Consider the following 14,245-nt stretch of genomic DNA (forward strand, 5'->3'; position numbering starts at 1 on the left):
ATATGACGGTTTAATGGAAATTGATGTATGTATACAGTGCTACATACGAATTTAATTCGTTCCAGGACCTGGTTTGTGAGTTGAAATGGTTGCATATCGAGCAGAATTTCCTAAAATAGTACTTTATAATTTAATTAATAAGTTATAAATGCAAATCGGAAAAATAATAATAATGATAAATCTGAAACAAAGTGTTTCATTGTCAACTTGTAGTGGTATTTACATAATTCACCCACAGAACTATAGTTACGGTTATGATGTTCCAGATGGGGGGCCGTTTATGGTTTAGGAAAAAGACAGTAGTTGTTATTTTTAACCCGTGTCCATGCTGGTTGACCTGTGTGTAACGTTGCTGCTGGAATGTCAATAAAGCATCGCAGTTTGGCTGCCTATTTTGACACACCGCCTCAGACTCCAGTCTTTGCGCAACATTACAACCTTAACTTAGAAAGACTGGCGAATGGCGGTCGGATGGCGAATGGAGGTCGGAGGAGACGGCGAGTGGAGGTCGCTTTATACTTCATCCTTCTCAGCAAAATGCATTCCATCTCCTCCGAAATAGCGCATCAACATTTATGGGAGAAAAATCATCCACTTGGATGCTTTGACCATTTTGATGGCTTCCATCTGCTTGAGGACCGTCAAGATCGTAGACATATTCCGGCCGTATTGTCGACCTAGTTTAGTGACGCTCATATTTTTTTCATCATTTCCTTCTTAATTTTATTGGGAAGTGTCACCTTTTTCCACCACCCGCACTACCTTTTTTGGGACCCATGTTGATTTCTCTCAAAAGAAAAAAACCTTGCGGGAAAACAATGAAAAAGCGACCCTGTCATAAATCGTCGTATTTCGAGCATTTCGTCATATGTCAAGACAAATGACGAGTCAAATTTTATGTTGGATGTCGAAATGATCGTATGTCGATATGTTCATACAGTATGTTGATGTACCACTACTCAGAAACCATAACAGCATGATGAACAAGATTAGGCATTTCAGACAGGAAGAGTGAAATTATCATCTAGCATTTGAGCAAAATCTGGAAAAAATCCAGGTGCTACTATAATTTTGATGGGCTTAATAGAGAAGAGTGCTCTAGTTTATCACGATCTTGCAAAGCTTCAGTTTACTGAGCGTCGACAGGTTTATCCTCAAAATAAATGATGGGTACAGAATTAGTTAAGTTTTATACAGGTACACATATGTCAAGTATAGTTTATTTGTTTAGAGCTATGCTTAAAAGAGTTGACTTCAACAAATTAAAATCTTCACTACTACTACACATCAATTAATGGAAACTATTTATTTTTTTAATTTGAAGTCGTAATCAATTGAACAGCATGTTGTCTGATTGCGCAGTCACTGTTTTACTCTTCACATAAACTCAAATATCTTTGCCATTCTCCCAGAGAAATACATCTCGGGTGTTTTTATCCACTCTTTTCCTCCTTCGGCCCCCTCATTAACAGCCATGTTTCTCCCATATACTGATGCCCATATGTGGGCTGTTTGCTCCAGCTCACTTCTCATGTAGGTCATTACTGCCAGCACTTTGGCCTCAATTCCAAAGTATTCTCTCTAATACCGAACCTCTGTACAGCCAAAACATACGTTAAGAAGTCCCATGGATATTGGCTAAATACATCTGCAAGCTGACTTGCAGGGCTAGTATTTGCATTTAGGTTTGTGACACAACAGTCATAACATACCATCATCTCAATTTTACAGCTAATTCAGGTGGCTCGCTCCAAGGTCCACAGACACCACAATCTTCTGGCAGCAGCTCCACTGCGGAAGGTGCAGGGGACCGTTTAACCCCCACCCGTGCTACCACCCCTCTTGGACAGAGCACACCTGTGCCTCCAAACAGGTACCTTAAATCATACTTCACTGCTTCTGCACATCAAATGACCCTATTATTTGTAGTTAGATTGACTGCCTTTTTCATTGCATCCAGTAGCAGTCATCATTCACTACATTTACCGTAACCACTTTGCTTGTAAAATAGCTTTTGACACATTTAAATTGATGCATATCTAGGGAAGGAAAGGGGAGTTGATTTACAGACCTAAAGGTCACATGAGACGGATGTAGGAAATCCTGTAGTACACTTGATCAGTTATGATTTGAAGATGAAGTAAAGCTTGAAGTTTATTCCACTTTACTGAATTGGAGGATATTAGTCTCACAGAAGACATGCCTTCTCATGTGCTCCTTGAATTTACAAGCAGGCAGATAAAGATTGACAAAAAATATTACAATAAAAAAATGTTACAGGCTGACAAACCAAGTATGTAAGTGTATATTAAGTGTTCAGTTATTTTGATCATATTTCATTCAGTAGTACTAGTAGTACTTCTTACACAGCTTACTCGTCTTTCTCTTTTGCTCCTGTCCTTTTTGTCACTCGATTCCTAACCCCCCCACCCTTGTCCAGGAGCAGCGTGAGTGTGCAGGATCCCTTCTCAGAAGTCAGCGACCCGGCCTTCCAGAAGCGTGTTGCCTCCCTGCCACCCTCTGCTCCGTACCAGCAAGGCCTCGGCATGCCTGACATGATGATGAGGATGCAATATGATGCCAAGGACCCCTTCGTTGGCATGAGGAAGAGTGAGTGAGACTAACACAAAGACATATCTTGTGAATTAATATTCATGTCATTATTAAGTAAATTGCTTAATAGTCATTATCATTTTGTATAATATGTTAAGATCTGAATTAAAATGTTTCACCAATGCATTAAAAAAATTCATTTAAAAAAAAAAAAAAAAATTCTGAATATTACTTCCCATTGAAATATGACTAAATGGCTTTTATTGCTGCGAACAGATTTCTCCACTCCAGACTGACAACAAAATTATTTGGTAATACTCATGTCAGTTAACTTCTATGTTCTTTTAACTGAAGATTCAGCTCATCTTAACTTGCTAATCCTTTTATCATCAAAGAAGATGAATTTACATGATATCACTGAGATTTTTTTTAATGTGTGAAAGAGTGGCATATTTGAAGCCAGAAATATAAGAGTTAAAAAAAACAGCTTGTGGGTCAAAGGTGACTCTCATGTGATTATTTAAAGGCAAAAACAGTTGCAAGCAATGAAGAGGATGAGAAACTGGTGATTATTTGCAATGAGATGCTGCCACCTGCTGGCTGAATCAGGCCACAACTCAATAATTAAATGTATTTAGGCCTCAGTTGCACATTATAGTACATTTCTTACCATAACGTATGTTATGATAAAGTATTTTTTGCTCAAAGTATTTGCATACCCACATACAGTATGTGTCACAGCCATATACATATATTTAACTCTTGATTCTCCTACTTAGTGGCAGGTGCAGATCCTTACATGCCTGGCCAGGCCCCTCCTGGAGGTGTGCAGGACATGTACGGTCGGCCACCAACTGCCGTTAGCATGAGTCAACGCTCACAGTACTCATATGGACCAGGCTATGACAGGAGGTGAGTATTAGAACTAGACTCCAGATTCAACTGTCCGTCATTAAAATAAAAAATAAAAACTTAACTGTTGTTTCATCCACAGACCAGACCACTTGATGGGAATGGAAGGAGGCATGGGTCCTCCTGGTAGTCAGAACAGCATCGCACCTCACAGTGAGGGTAGTATGTATTCTTCCAGCAGATATCCATCACAGCAGAGGTCAGAATCATAATGTGATGTCATTGTTTTGTGATGTATTGCATTTTTGGACCATTTCTTTTTACATTCCTGCTTGTTTTATATTAAAGACATGACGGCTACAGTCCACAGTACCCTGGCATGCCATACGGGATGCATCCTTCCGGGATGTACCAACAGCAACAGGTGTGATGCACGCATTTCTGTTCATTAAAGTATTGTTATGGCAGTTAGTGTCATTGAAACTTATATTAAAATATAGTTGACACATGAGGTTTTAACATTTCCATAATGAGATCCAAGAGTAGGACCAGTTGATAACTGCTGGAGCTGGTTCTTTTGATTAATGCTCGTCCAGTCATGTTGACTTAAAATCATCAGTTGACAAGCTGCAACGTGATACACACCTAAAATGTTTGCTGCGGAATTGAATTTTTGTTACTTGGATTTTTAAATAAACAACTATTGGACAATGTCAACAAAACTGAGCATTAATATACACTACCGTTCAAATGTTTGGGGTTTAAGCAACCCCAAACTTTTGAACTGTAGTGTACATAATGAAAAATCCCATATGATACAAAACATTACATTTCAAAAGTTTGGGGTCACTTAAACCCCAAAATTTTGAACAGTAGTGTATATGTATAGTGAGGAGTAGTTGCATCCCTTGTGATTTTGCAAGTTCACCCAAATAGAAAATAGGTAGAGGTCTGAAATTTCAATCATGGATGCATTTCCACTTGTAGAGACATAACCTAAAAAAAAATGCAGAACTCACATTGTATGATTTTTTTCAATAATGTATTTGTAATTTACTAGGGTTCATAGGTATTTGTGCCCCTGAGAATCCGCAACAATTTTGACTCTAAGAGTTGTCAGTCTACCTTTAAAAAAAAAAAAAAAAAAAAAAAAAAGTCCACCTTTACCACCCATCCACCCACTACCCGTTTGAGCTCATAATTGTCACCTTTGCACCCCACAGTCAGTCATAATCCAACCGCTACAATGGGGCAAGATGAGAGAGCTTTCGAAAGACACCAAAGAAAAAAATTGTTGAGCTCCACAAAGCTGGAAAAGGTTATGAGACAATTGGAAAGCAGCCTGGTGAGAATAAATGAACAGTTGCAGCAATTGTTAGAAAATGGAAAAGGCTAAACATGATTTATAATCTACCGTGGACTGGGGCTCCATGTAAAATCTGTCCTCGTGGGGCATCACTCATGATGAAAAAAGTGAGGGCTCAGCCTAGAACTACACGGCAGGAGCTGGTCAATGACCTAAAGAGATCTGGAAGCACAGTTTCAAAGGCTACTGTCAGTAGAACACTACCGTGCAATCGTTTGAATCATGCATTGCTCAGAAGGTTCCCCTGTTTGAATCCAGTACATGTGAAGGCCTGTCTGAAGTTTGCCAAGGACTGTCTGGATGATGTAGAGGGGTATTGTGAGAAAGTCATGTGGTCAGATGAGATCAAAGTAAAACTTTTTGGTGCTAACTTTACTTGTCGAGTGTTGAGGAAAAACAAGGATCAGTACAATCCCAGGAACACCATCCCCACTGTGAAGTATGGGGGTAGAAACCCCATGCTTTGGGACTGCTTTTCGGCAAAGGGGACAAAACGACTGTACTGTATAAAGCAGAGGATAAATGGTGAAATGTATTGTCAGACTTTGAGCCACAACCTCCTTCCCTCAGTCAGAGACTTGAAGATGAGTCGTGGGTGGATCTTCCAACATGACAATGTTTCGAAGCACACAGACAAGCTAAACAAGGAGTGGCTGAGTAAAAAGCATATCAAGGTTCTAGAGTGGCCTAGCCAGTCTCCAGACCTCAATCCAATAGAAAATCTTTGGATGGAGCTGAAACTTCGTGTTTCTCAGCTATACCCCTGAACTCTGAGAGATCTACAGAAGATTTGTGTGGGGGAATGGGACAAAATCCATGTTTCCATATGTGAAAACATGAACTACAGAAAGCGTCAGACATCTGTAATTGAAAACAAAGGGTTCGTCACTAAATATTATGAACCCCAGTAAATTACAACTAAATTATTGAAAAGTCATACAATTTGAGTTCCGGATTTTTTTTTCTTTAGATTATGTCTCTATACGTGGAAATGCATCTATGATTGAACTTTCAGACCTCTACCTATTTTCTAAGTTGGTAAACTTGCAAAATCACAGAGGGTGCAAATACATCTGTTCCTTGCTGTAATGGAATTGATACTCTTTTTACTCTTTTGCCTTTGTATTTTTCGTACCAGCTTTTTCTGTTGTTCAGTAATATTGTTTTCATATAGTTTTGTCACACTAAAATTATCTAAAATTATTTATTGTAATCATTTTTTTGTTAAATCAGTCTTGCTTACAACATCCACATTTGCTTCAGCAGGGCTACAAACGGTCAATGGATGGTATGTATGGTCCACCGCCAAAGAGGCATGAGAGTGAGATGTATGGCATGCAGTACTCCAACCAGCAGGCAGACATGTATAACCACTATGGTGGGGGCTATTCAGGCCCAGAACACAGACCCATCCAAGGACAGTTCCCCTACCCCTACACCCGCGAACGGATGAGTACTTCAATGCCAAGCCAACATGGAATGATTGGTGGGGGGCCTCCTCCTCACCACGCTGGTGATGGTCCCAACATTTGGCCATCCAGGACAGACATCAGTTATCCTTATCCCAATCGACAAGGACACGCATCCCAAATACCTCCTTACGGCTCAATTGGCAGAGAAGACATGGATGGCCGGCCGGGCCAGGAGCAATGGCACCGGCAGTCTCCCTATATGTCATCATCTGGTGGTATAACTCCATTTTCATCACGCCACCCCCAATCTTCTTACTCCAATTCACAATCTATGGCAAACCACCTGCCCAGAGCCCCCAGTCCAGGAGCTTTCCAGCGCTCCTTGGAGTCTCGTGTGTCACCAAGCAAAGCAGCTTTCCTGTCAGCCATGAAAATGTCAAAACCTGGGATGTCCATGATGGGATCTCAGGGGTGTGGACCTCTGGGTCAGTTCCCTCACAACCTGAGGAGGGACCTTAACTACCCACCCGGATCGGTGGAGGGCACCATGCCAATTCTCAGGCCTCGACGCAAGCTTACCTCCAAGGACACAGGTGAGACACAGCAATAGCTCTTATATTTTTCTTTTATTGCCTGTCCAGCATTTGCATTAGACTAATTCCACGTTTTCTGACATGGTACACGTTTACATTTACATAGGAAACTTTCCCTGGAAATTATTTTACATAATTATCCAGGGTATATAATTTTAAAAAATTTGTGGCAATGAATTAGCTTTTTTTTTTTCCTAAATTTCATTTTGAGGAATAATCTTGGCCTCAGTCCCTCTTCACACTATAAATCGTGGCAAATAAATAGAAATTCAGTAGTAGAAAATTGACAGCATTCTAAAGTTGCAAATAATAGGTTACAACATTTATCATTAGCTTCTACCTAAAACAGTGTATCTGCATTTGCAAGGAAACTAATGTTATACGACAACTTTTCTTCCATTGTTTTTCATTCCAGGGATTCCCGAGGCCTGGCGTGTCATGATGTCTCTTAAATCTGGATTATTAGCAGAGAGCACATGGGCGCTTGACACAATCAACATTCTGCTTTATGACGACAGCACCGTTGCTTCATTTAACCTATCCCAGGTAAAGGCAGTGTCTTGACAACACCTTACTTATGTCCTCCACAGGTCTTCAAAGCATCTGTAAAAATCAGAAATGGAGAGCATGTCAGAACAGTCAAAAATGTATGGAATGAGTATCTTTAGACAGATTCCGATTGACAGGTTGTGTATATTTCTTTTCCGTCTAGTTGCCAGGCTTCCTGGAGCTCATTGTGGAGTACTTCCGCCGTTGCCTGATTGAGATCTTTGGCATCCTGCAAGAGTTTGAAGTGGGGACGATGATAAAGGAAAGCTTGTCGGACCTCACCTCCTGGCAGAAGGAAGAAGTCATCTTGGACAATGAAACGGAAAGTGCGGTACAATCTAAATCTGGGTCCATCCCAAGTCTAGCAGTGCTAGAGGAGCTACCAGGAAATATTATGAAGGAATATGTTGCTGTTACCAATGAGAAGAATAAACCTGATGAGTGCTTAAAAAAGGATGACAAAGAAAAGAAATCAGAGTTGAAAAATGAGAGTGATGTAGAACTTCCTGTTGCTGAGCTGGAACCAAAGCCCAAACAAGCCAGCAAATATGATAAGTTCCCCATAACCATTGTTGACAAAGATGACCTTTGTGAAGACATGACAGATCACTTAGTTGATGAGTTCACCAGTGGTCTACTTCACTGGCAAGCTGGTGGAGGCGACACCACGGCTCACATTCAGACATACTTTGAACCCCGCAGTGACCCAACCGCCAGGGTGGAGGACAAGATATTCAAAGAAATTGAAGACAACGACGAAAAGGAACAACCAAGGAAACGTATCACCGCGACCATTGACGATATCCTGTGTGCACGGGTTGACGCACTCTCCAATGCCCACCCTGCTCGCTCACTGCCATCCTACCCTTTCAGGGTGCATCCAGATGGAGAACAGGACCATATCACCTTGTTGGAAGATGAACCACGTTGTCTGGATGAAACCCCGCTATCCACAAGCTCAGCCTGGCAGGACTCATTGGCCAAACGCTGCCTCTGCATTTCCAACATTGTCCGCGGCTTGTCATTCATACCAGGGAATGACTCTGCTATGTCGCGACACCCCGCCCTGGTTCTTCTTCTGGGCAGGCTCCTGCTGCTGCACCACCAACATCCTGAGAGGACCAGATCGCCACCCAGCTATCAAAGAAATGAACAGCAGGACAAGGGGCTGTCGAGTAGTAAATACGAGTGGTGGTGGGAGTGTCTGAGTCAGCTGAGGGAGAATGCAATGGTAACTCTGGCTAATATCTCAGGCCAGCTGGATCTCTCCACCTACAGCGATACCATCTGCCTCCCCATCTTGGATGGCCTCCTCCACTGGATGGTGTGCCCTTCAGCCGAAGCCCAGGACCCGTTCCCTTCGGCGGTGGCCGACTCCCAGCTCACTCCTCAGCGGCTGGTTCTGGAGTGCCTTTGCAAGCTGAGCATCCAGGAAGGGAACGTTGATCTCCTTCTCGCCACGCCACCTTTCAGTCGACAAGAGAAACTCTTCACAGTACTTGTCCGCTATGTAGGTCAAAGAAAGGCCCAAGTGTACAGGGAAATGGCAGTGGCCATCACCTCCCACCTGGCACAAGGAGACCCAACTGCAGCCCGTGTAATAGCCATGCAAAAAGGCAGCGTGGGCAATTTGGTAGCCTTTTTACAAGATGGCATCAACATGGCGCAGTACCAGCATAACCCTTACAGTTTGTTGCACATGGGACACCCCCACATGGATCCGCCTAGTGTTAGCATGTTGTGCAGAGCAGCTAAAGGCCTATTGGCAATGGCCAAAGTGGAGGAGAACAAAAGTGAGTTTGTGCTCTACGAAAGCAGATTGTTAGACATTTCCACGTCTTCCGTACTGAACGCTGGAGTAGTGGCAATTATTTGCCAGGTTCTATTTCACTTGGGGAAGTCATGACATGAGGAGAGAAGAGACTCGTATGGCAAACAATAGGGTGGAAAAATGTTCACTCGTTTTGCTATTTTTATTCATCGAACGGAAAAAACACCATTTTTTTATTCCACTTAAAATATCTTTATGTATACCCTCTTAACAGTTTGTGGTTTCATTTTAATACAAATATTTAATACCTGTCGGTGTTTGATCATTGATATTATGTTTAGCATTTGTTTACTTTTGTCCACCTAAAGCTATCGCCAGATTTTGGTGCTGACTTATGTCGAGGAGTTTGTTTTCGGTTTTATAAAAAAGCTAAAAATGCTCATCTACTTTTTGTTATTAGAGAGTATTTATTGAAAAACAAAATGTGACACTGTACAGGAGTTTGACGTTTTTGCCAGCACTTGTGGAAAGCAACACTTTGACTGTTTGATTTGAAATGTTTGTCTCGGTCGCTGGAAGAGAACTTGTGCAATAGGACTCGAGCAAGTGGTCCCTTCAATGAACCAGATGACAACACACTTACAGTGTGTACTTTAGTCCACAAGGAGGCAGCTTGCACCAGCCAATCAACTTCAGAGAAGTGCATCTGTCGAACAGAAATGTCTAATTTATTAATCATTGCCTCAACGACTTTGGATCGTTTGTCTTATCAATGCCTGTTTCATCTTGTCTGTATTATTTCATCACTGTATACAAACTGTACAATGGAGGCACATGATTCTGTCTATCTTAAAGCATAGCAAGAGCTTGGGCGATAAATGCTTTTGTTGTTGTTAAACATTTGTTATTGTTATTATGAGTATTTTGTTATTGGGGTCTGATATTTGAAAATGGTAACCAATGTTTCAGTGTAAAAAAAGAAGAAGAAAAAAAGATAATAAAAGCCTGTATGCGTTGTATTATAGCTGAGAAAACAATCGCTTTGGTAATCAAACATGAAAGTGCCAGGGTGAGAAGATATATAGGTGAGGTTACATTAGAAAACGGAACGCATTTCTTTTTGTTACTGTCCTCCATTCTCGTTAGTGGACAAATTTTGGAACGCTTTTGAACAAAAAAATAAAAACAAAAAATGTGTTGGAAAGCCGACAAGGTGTTAAAAATGCTCATTGTAAAATTTGCCTTTTTCGTATGACTACAGTATGTCTCTTTTATCCGGTATACACATTTATACTCTGTGCTGCACATGTCACGAATAAATGTACTATGAACATCATCAAGCATCGCAAATATTGTATTATGTTCAGACAATCTACAGGCCAATAAAACATTCGCTGTCTAATCAGACTGAGTTATTGACATAACAAATGAAATAATGCAAAATGATACAGATGGAGTCCATTTACACTTGGAATGTCAAATACAGTGGGGCAAATAAGTAGTCAACCACCAATTGTGCAAGTTCTCCCTCTTGAAAAGATTAGAGAGGCCTGTAATTGTCAACAAGGGTAAACCTCAACCATGAGAGACAGAATGTGGAAAAAAAAAAAAAAAACAGAAAATCACATTGTTTGATTTTTAAAGAATTCCAAATTAAGAGTGGAAAATAAGTATTTGGTCAAACAAACAAGCAAGATTTCTGGCTGCCAAAGAGGTCTTCTAACGAGGTCTAACGAGGCTCCACTCATTACCTGTATTAATGGCACCTGTTTTAACAGACACCTGTCCACAACATCAGTCAGTCACACCCCAAACTCCACTATGGCCAAGACCAAATAGCTGTTGAAAGACACCATAGACAAAATTGTAGACCTGCACCAGGCTGGGAAGACTGAATCTGCAATAGGTAAAATGCTTGGTGTAAAGAAATCAACTGTAGGAGCAATTATTAGAAAATGGAAGACATACAAGACCAATGATAATCTCCCTCGATCTGGGGCTCCATGTAAGATCTCACCCCTTGGCGTCAAAATGATAACAAGAACGGTGAGCAAAAATCCCAGAACCACACGGGGGGACCTAGTGAATGACCTACAGAGAGCTGGGACCACAGTAACAAAGGCTACTATCAGTAACACAATGCGCCGCCAGGGACTCAAATCCTGCACTGCCAGGCGTGTCCCCCTGCTGAAGAAAGTACACGTCCGGGCCCGTCTGCAGTTCTGCTAGAGAGCATTTGGATGATCCAGAAGAGGACTGGGAGAATGTGTTATGGTCAGATGAAACCAAAATAGAACTTTTTGGTAGAAACACAGGTTCACTTGTTTGGAGGAAAAAAATACTGAATTGCACCATACCCACTGTGAAGCATGGGGGTGGAAACATCGTGCTTTGGGGCTTTTTTTCTGCAAAGGGACCAGCACGACTGATCTGTGTAAAGGAAAGAATGAATGGGGCCATGTATCAAGAGATTTTGAGTGAAAATCTACTTCCATCAGCAAGGGCATTGAAGATGAGACGTAGCTGGATCTTTCAGCATGACAATGATCCCAAACACACAGCCAGGGCAACAAAGGAGTGGCTTCGTAAGAAGCATTTCAATGTCTTGGAGTGGCCTAGCCAGTCTCCAGATCTCAACCCCATAGAAAATCTGTGGAGGGAGATGAAAGTCAGTGTTGCCCAACAACAGCCCCAAAACATCACTGCTCTAGAGGAGATCTGCATGGAGGAATGGGCCAAAATACCAGCAACAGTGTGTGAAAAGCTTGTGAAGAGTTACAGAAAACGTTTGGCCTAAGTTATTGCCAACAAAGAGTACATGACAAAGTATTGAGATGAACTTTTGGTATTGAGCAAATACTTATTTTCCACCATGATTTGCAAATGAATTCTTTAAAAATTAAACAATGTGCTTTTCTGGGTTTATTTTCCACATTCTGTCTCTCATGTTTGAGGTTCACCCATATTGACAAACAGGCCTCTCTAATATTTTCAAGTGGGAGAACTTGCACAATTAGTGGTTGTCTAAATACTTATTTGCCCCACTGTACATTAGTTTTGCTAACTGCAAAATCTTGCTACATCCGTTATATATTCTAAATGTAACTGTTTCATGGGGGGACGGGTGGATGCTAGTGAACAAATATTTGCAGATCCCTTCACACTTTCAGGGGCCCGATACACACATCGGCTGATCGTCTTGAGGGGAGTCTGGCAGAGATTTTTTGCACTCCCCTTGTCCAACTACGCACACTTTATGCCAGCAAACGGGATCCCTTAGAGGCCCAGCCCATGTATGGTCGCACCCCCTAAGTTCTGCCCCTGGATCCAATGAGATGACAGTAAGATAAGGATTCCTTCCTGCCACTCTACCCTATGGCCCAATTAACCTGAATTTAAACTCTGTTTTTATAAGACTTTAGAATGTTTGTGTGTTTTTAAGTGTTTATATTGAACTAAAGTTGAACTTTTTGGACATAATTACATCATATGTGTTCAAGATGTGAAGCATGGTCAATGTAGAATCTTGCATTGAGTCTGTTCTTTTTCAGCTGGAACATATACTGTACATGAGGAAACGTGGATGGAATTATGATTTATGAACAGTTCAAAATATCTGTGTTAGCACAATACCTTGAGGCTTCCAAGTTCCAGTAAAAAACAAAATGCTGACAAAAACAGCTGAAACGTATTGTAAGATAATCCGGGGCACTTTAAATCGAAACAAGTGTGTTCCATTTAACATCAGTTAAGGCCATGTCCAGGGTATCCTGCTTTTCCTACGGTTTGGCCAATCATCCTCATGCAGATCCACATTCATTTTGGGCATTAGAGGGTTTTTAAAAACTCCGACCAAAGTTAAGATTTGCGAATTCAGCGTTTGATGCGTCGTCATGTGCACTTTAACCGGAAGTTTGCGGGGTTTTTTTAACAGTCGAAACGTCAATACCTGCAACAAAAAATGTTCAACTGTTATTGTGCGACCGATGTTTAAATACACAGGGACTGCGCTTACGCTCACGGAAGATTTGGAACAACATAAAACAGCTTACAACATCATATATACATTGCGGATGTATTAAATACATATTTATATATACCGGTATATTGCATATATATAAACACATAAGCAACCGTGTGCCAAAGCGACCCGTGCTAACATGCTAACGGTTCATGATCATCTCACAAGGCAAGGACCAAACAGACAAAATACGATCATTGAACCATTTTAGCTTTTGTCATTCACTCTGTGCTTGAATGTAAATCAACAAATGCGTTTAAAAAAAAAACAGACCTATGCATTTGGGTGTGGATATTTTTCCTACGAACGAAGTGGTGTGGATGTTGAGGTTTTTTTTGTTTTGTTTTTTTATGGATGGTCAAAATACTCGTTTTTAAGGGCTCTTTCACACCAGACCAGTGCTTTTCAATTATTTTCTGTTGCGCACCCCCAGGAAGACGTTAACGTTTCGCGCCCCTCAACTCTCTGCCACCACTGTAAATAGTATCAATTGTCTATAAAACTATTTGAGAAGTACTGCACTAGACCAAGAGGACCAGGGTCCGGTTGGAGAGCTACCTCGCAGCAGCACTTGCAAATGAGTTGTTGAAAAAGTTCAGCATTCACACTGCGCCAACCGAACTTTCCGAGTAGCATCATGTGGACAAAAGGCGCACTCATTGATTGGACAAAGAGGAAATACCTCCTTCCTGGGAGGGGATGGAACGTGGAGCGTCACAACGTGGTGCTGTGATGCTGCATGTAATGTAGCATAGCATGATTTTTACATTTTAAACTTTAGTTGTTTTTTTTTATTACTGTCTTTTATTTTGCAATGATATTATAACCGTGCATCTGTAAGTGTCAATTTTTTGTCAACTGTCTGTTTTGTGAAGCAGATGTTTGTATGCATGTATGTTTGAATGTATTTAAAAAAAAAAAAAAAAAACGTAACATAGCATAGCATAGCAAGTCGCTGCTCGGCCAGCGGCGGCATCGCTCCGTCCCGACTTAATGCCGAGCAAACTGGAGCATATATAAAAAAAAAAATGCATATGGGCAAATTTAACCACAAAAGGGACCCCAGGTCACACAGGTTCACATCGCTCTACTTTGGTGACTTTGTGGACTGCCAAATTGTCGCCACTT

At 41.2% G+C, this 14,245-nt stretch overlaps 1 protein-coding gene across 2 annotated transcripts in view; it reads left to right on the forward strand.

Annotated features, from left to right (window-relative positions):
* The window catches only part of arid1b (AT-rich interactive domain 1B), a 400,911-nt gene extending 386,968 nt beyond the window's left edge, over positions 1-13,943 (forward strand). The window contains exons 15-22 of one of the 2 annotated variants that reach the window (XM_057859493.1): positions 1,732-1,873; positions 2,441-2,610; positions 3,333-3,465; positions 3,548-3,664; positions 3,754-3,829; positions 6,035-6,776; positions 7,192-7,322; positions 7,489-13,943. In XM_057859493.1, coding sequence (XP_057715476.1) covers positions 1,732-1,873; positions 2,441-2,610; positions 3,333-3,465; positions 3,548-3,664; positions 3,754-3,829; positions 6,035-6,776; positions 7,192-7,322; positions 7,489-9,231 — 3,254 coding nt within the window. In that variant the 3' untranslated portion in view covers positions 9,232-13,943. The remainder of the gene's footprint in view (positions 1-1,731; positions 1,874-2,440; positions 2,611-3,332; positions 3,466-3,547; positions 3,665-3,753; positions 3,830-6,034; positions 6,777-7,191; positions 7,323-7,488) is intronic. The other variant, XM_057859494.1, reaches the window with a different exon arrangement.
* Positions 13,944-14,245: the final 302 nt, after the last annotated feature.

This window comes from Corythoichthys intestinalis, chromosome 15, assembly GCF_030265065.1.
Source record: "Corythoichthys intestinalis isolate RoL2023-P3 chromosome 15, ASM3026506v1, whole genome shotgun sequence".
Classification (NCBI taxonomy): Eukaryota; Metazoa; Chordata; class Actinopteri; order Syngnathiformes; family Syngnathidae; genus Corythoichthys; species Corythoichthys intestinalis.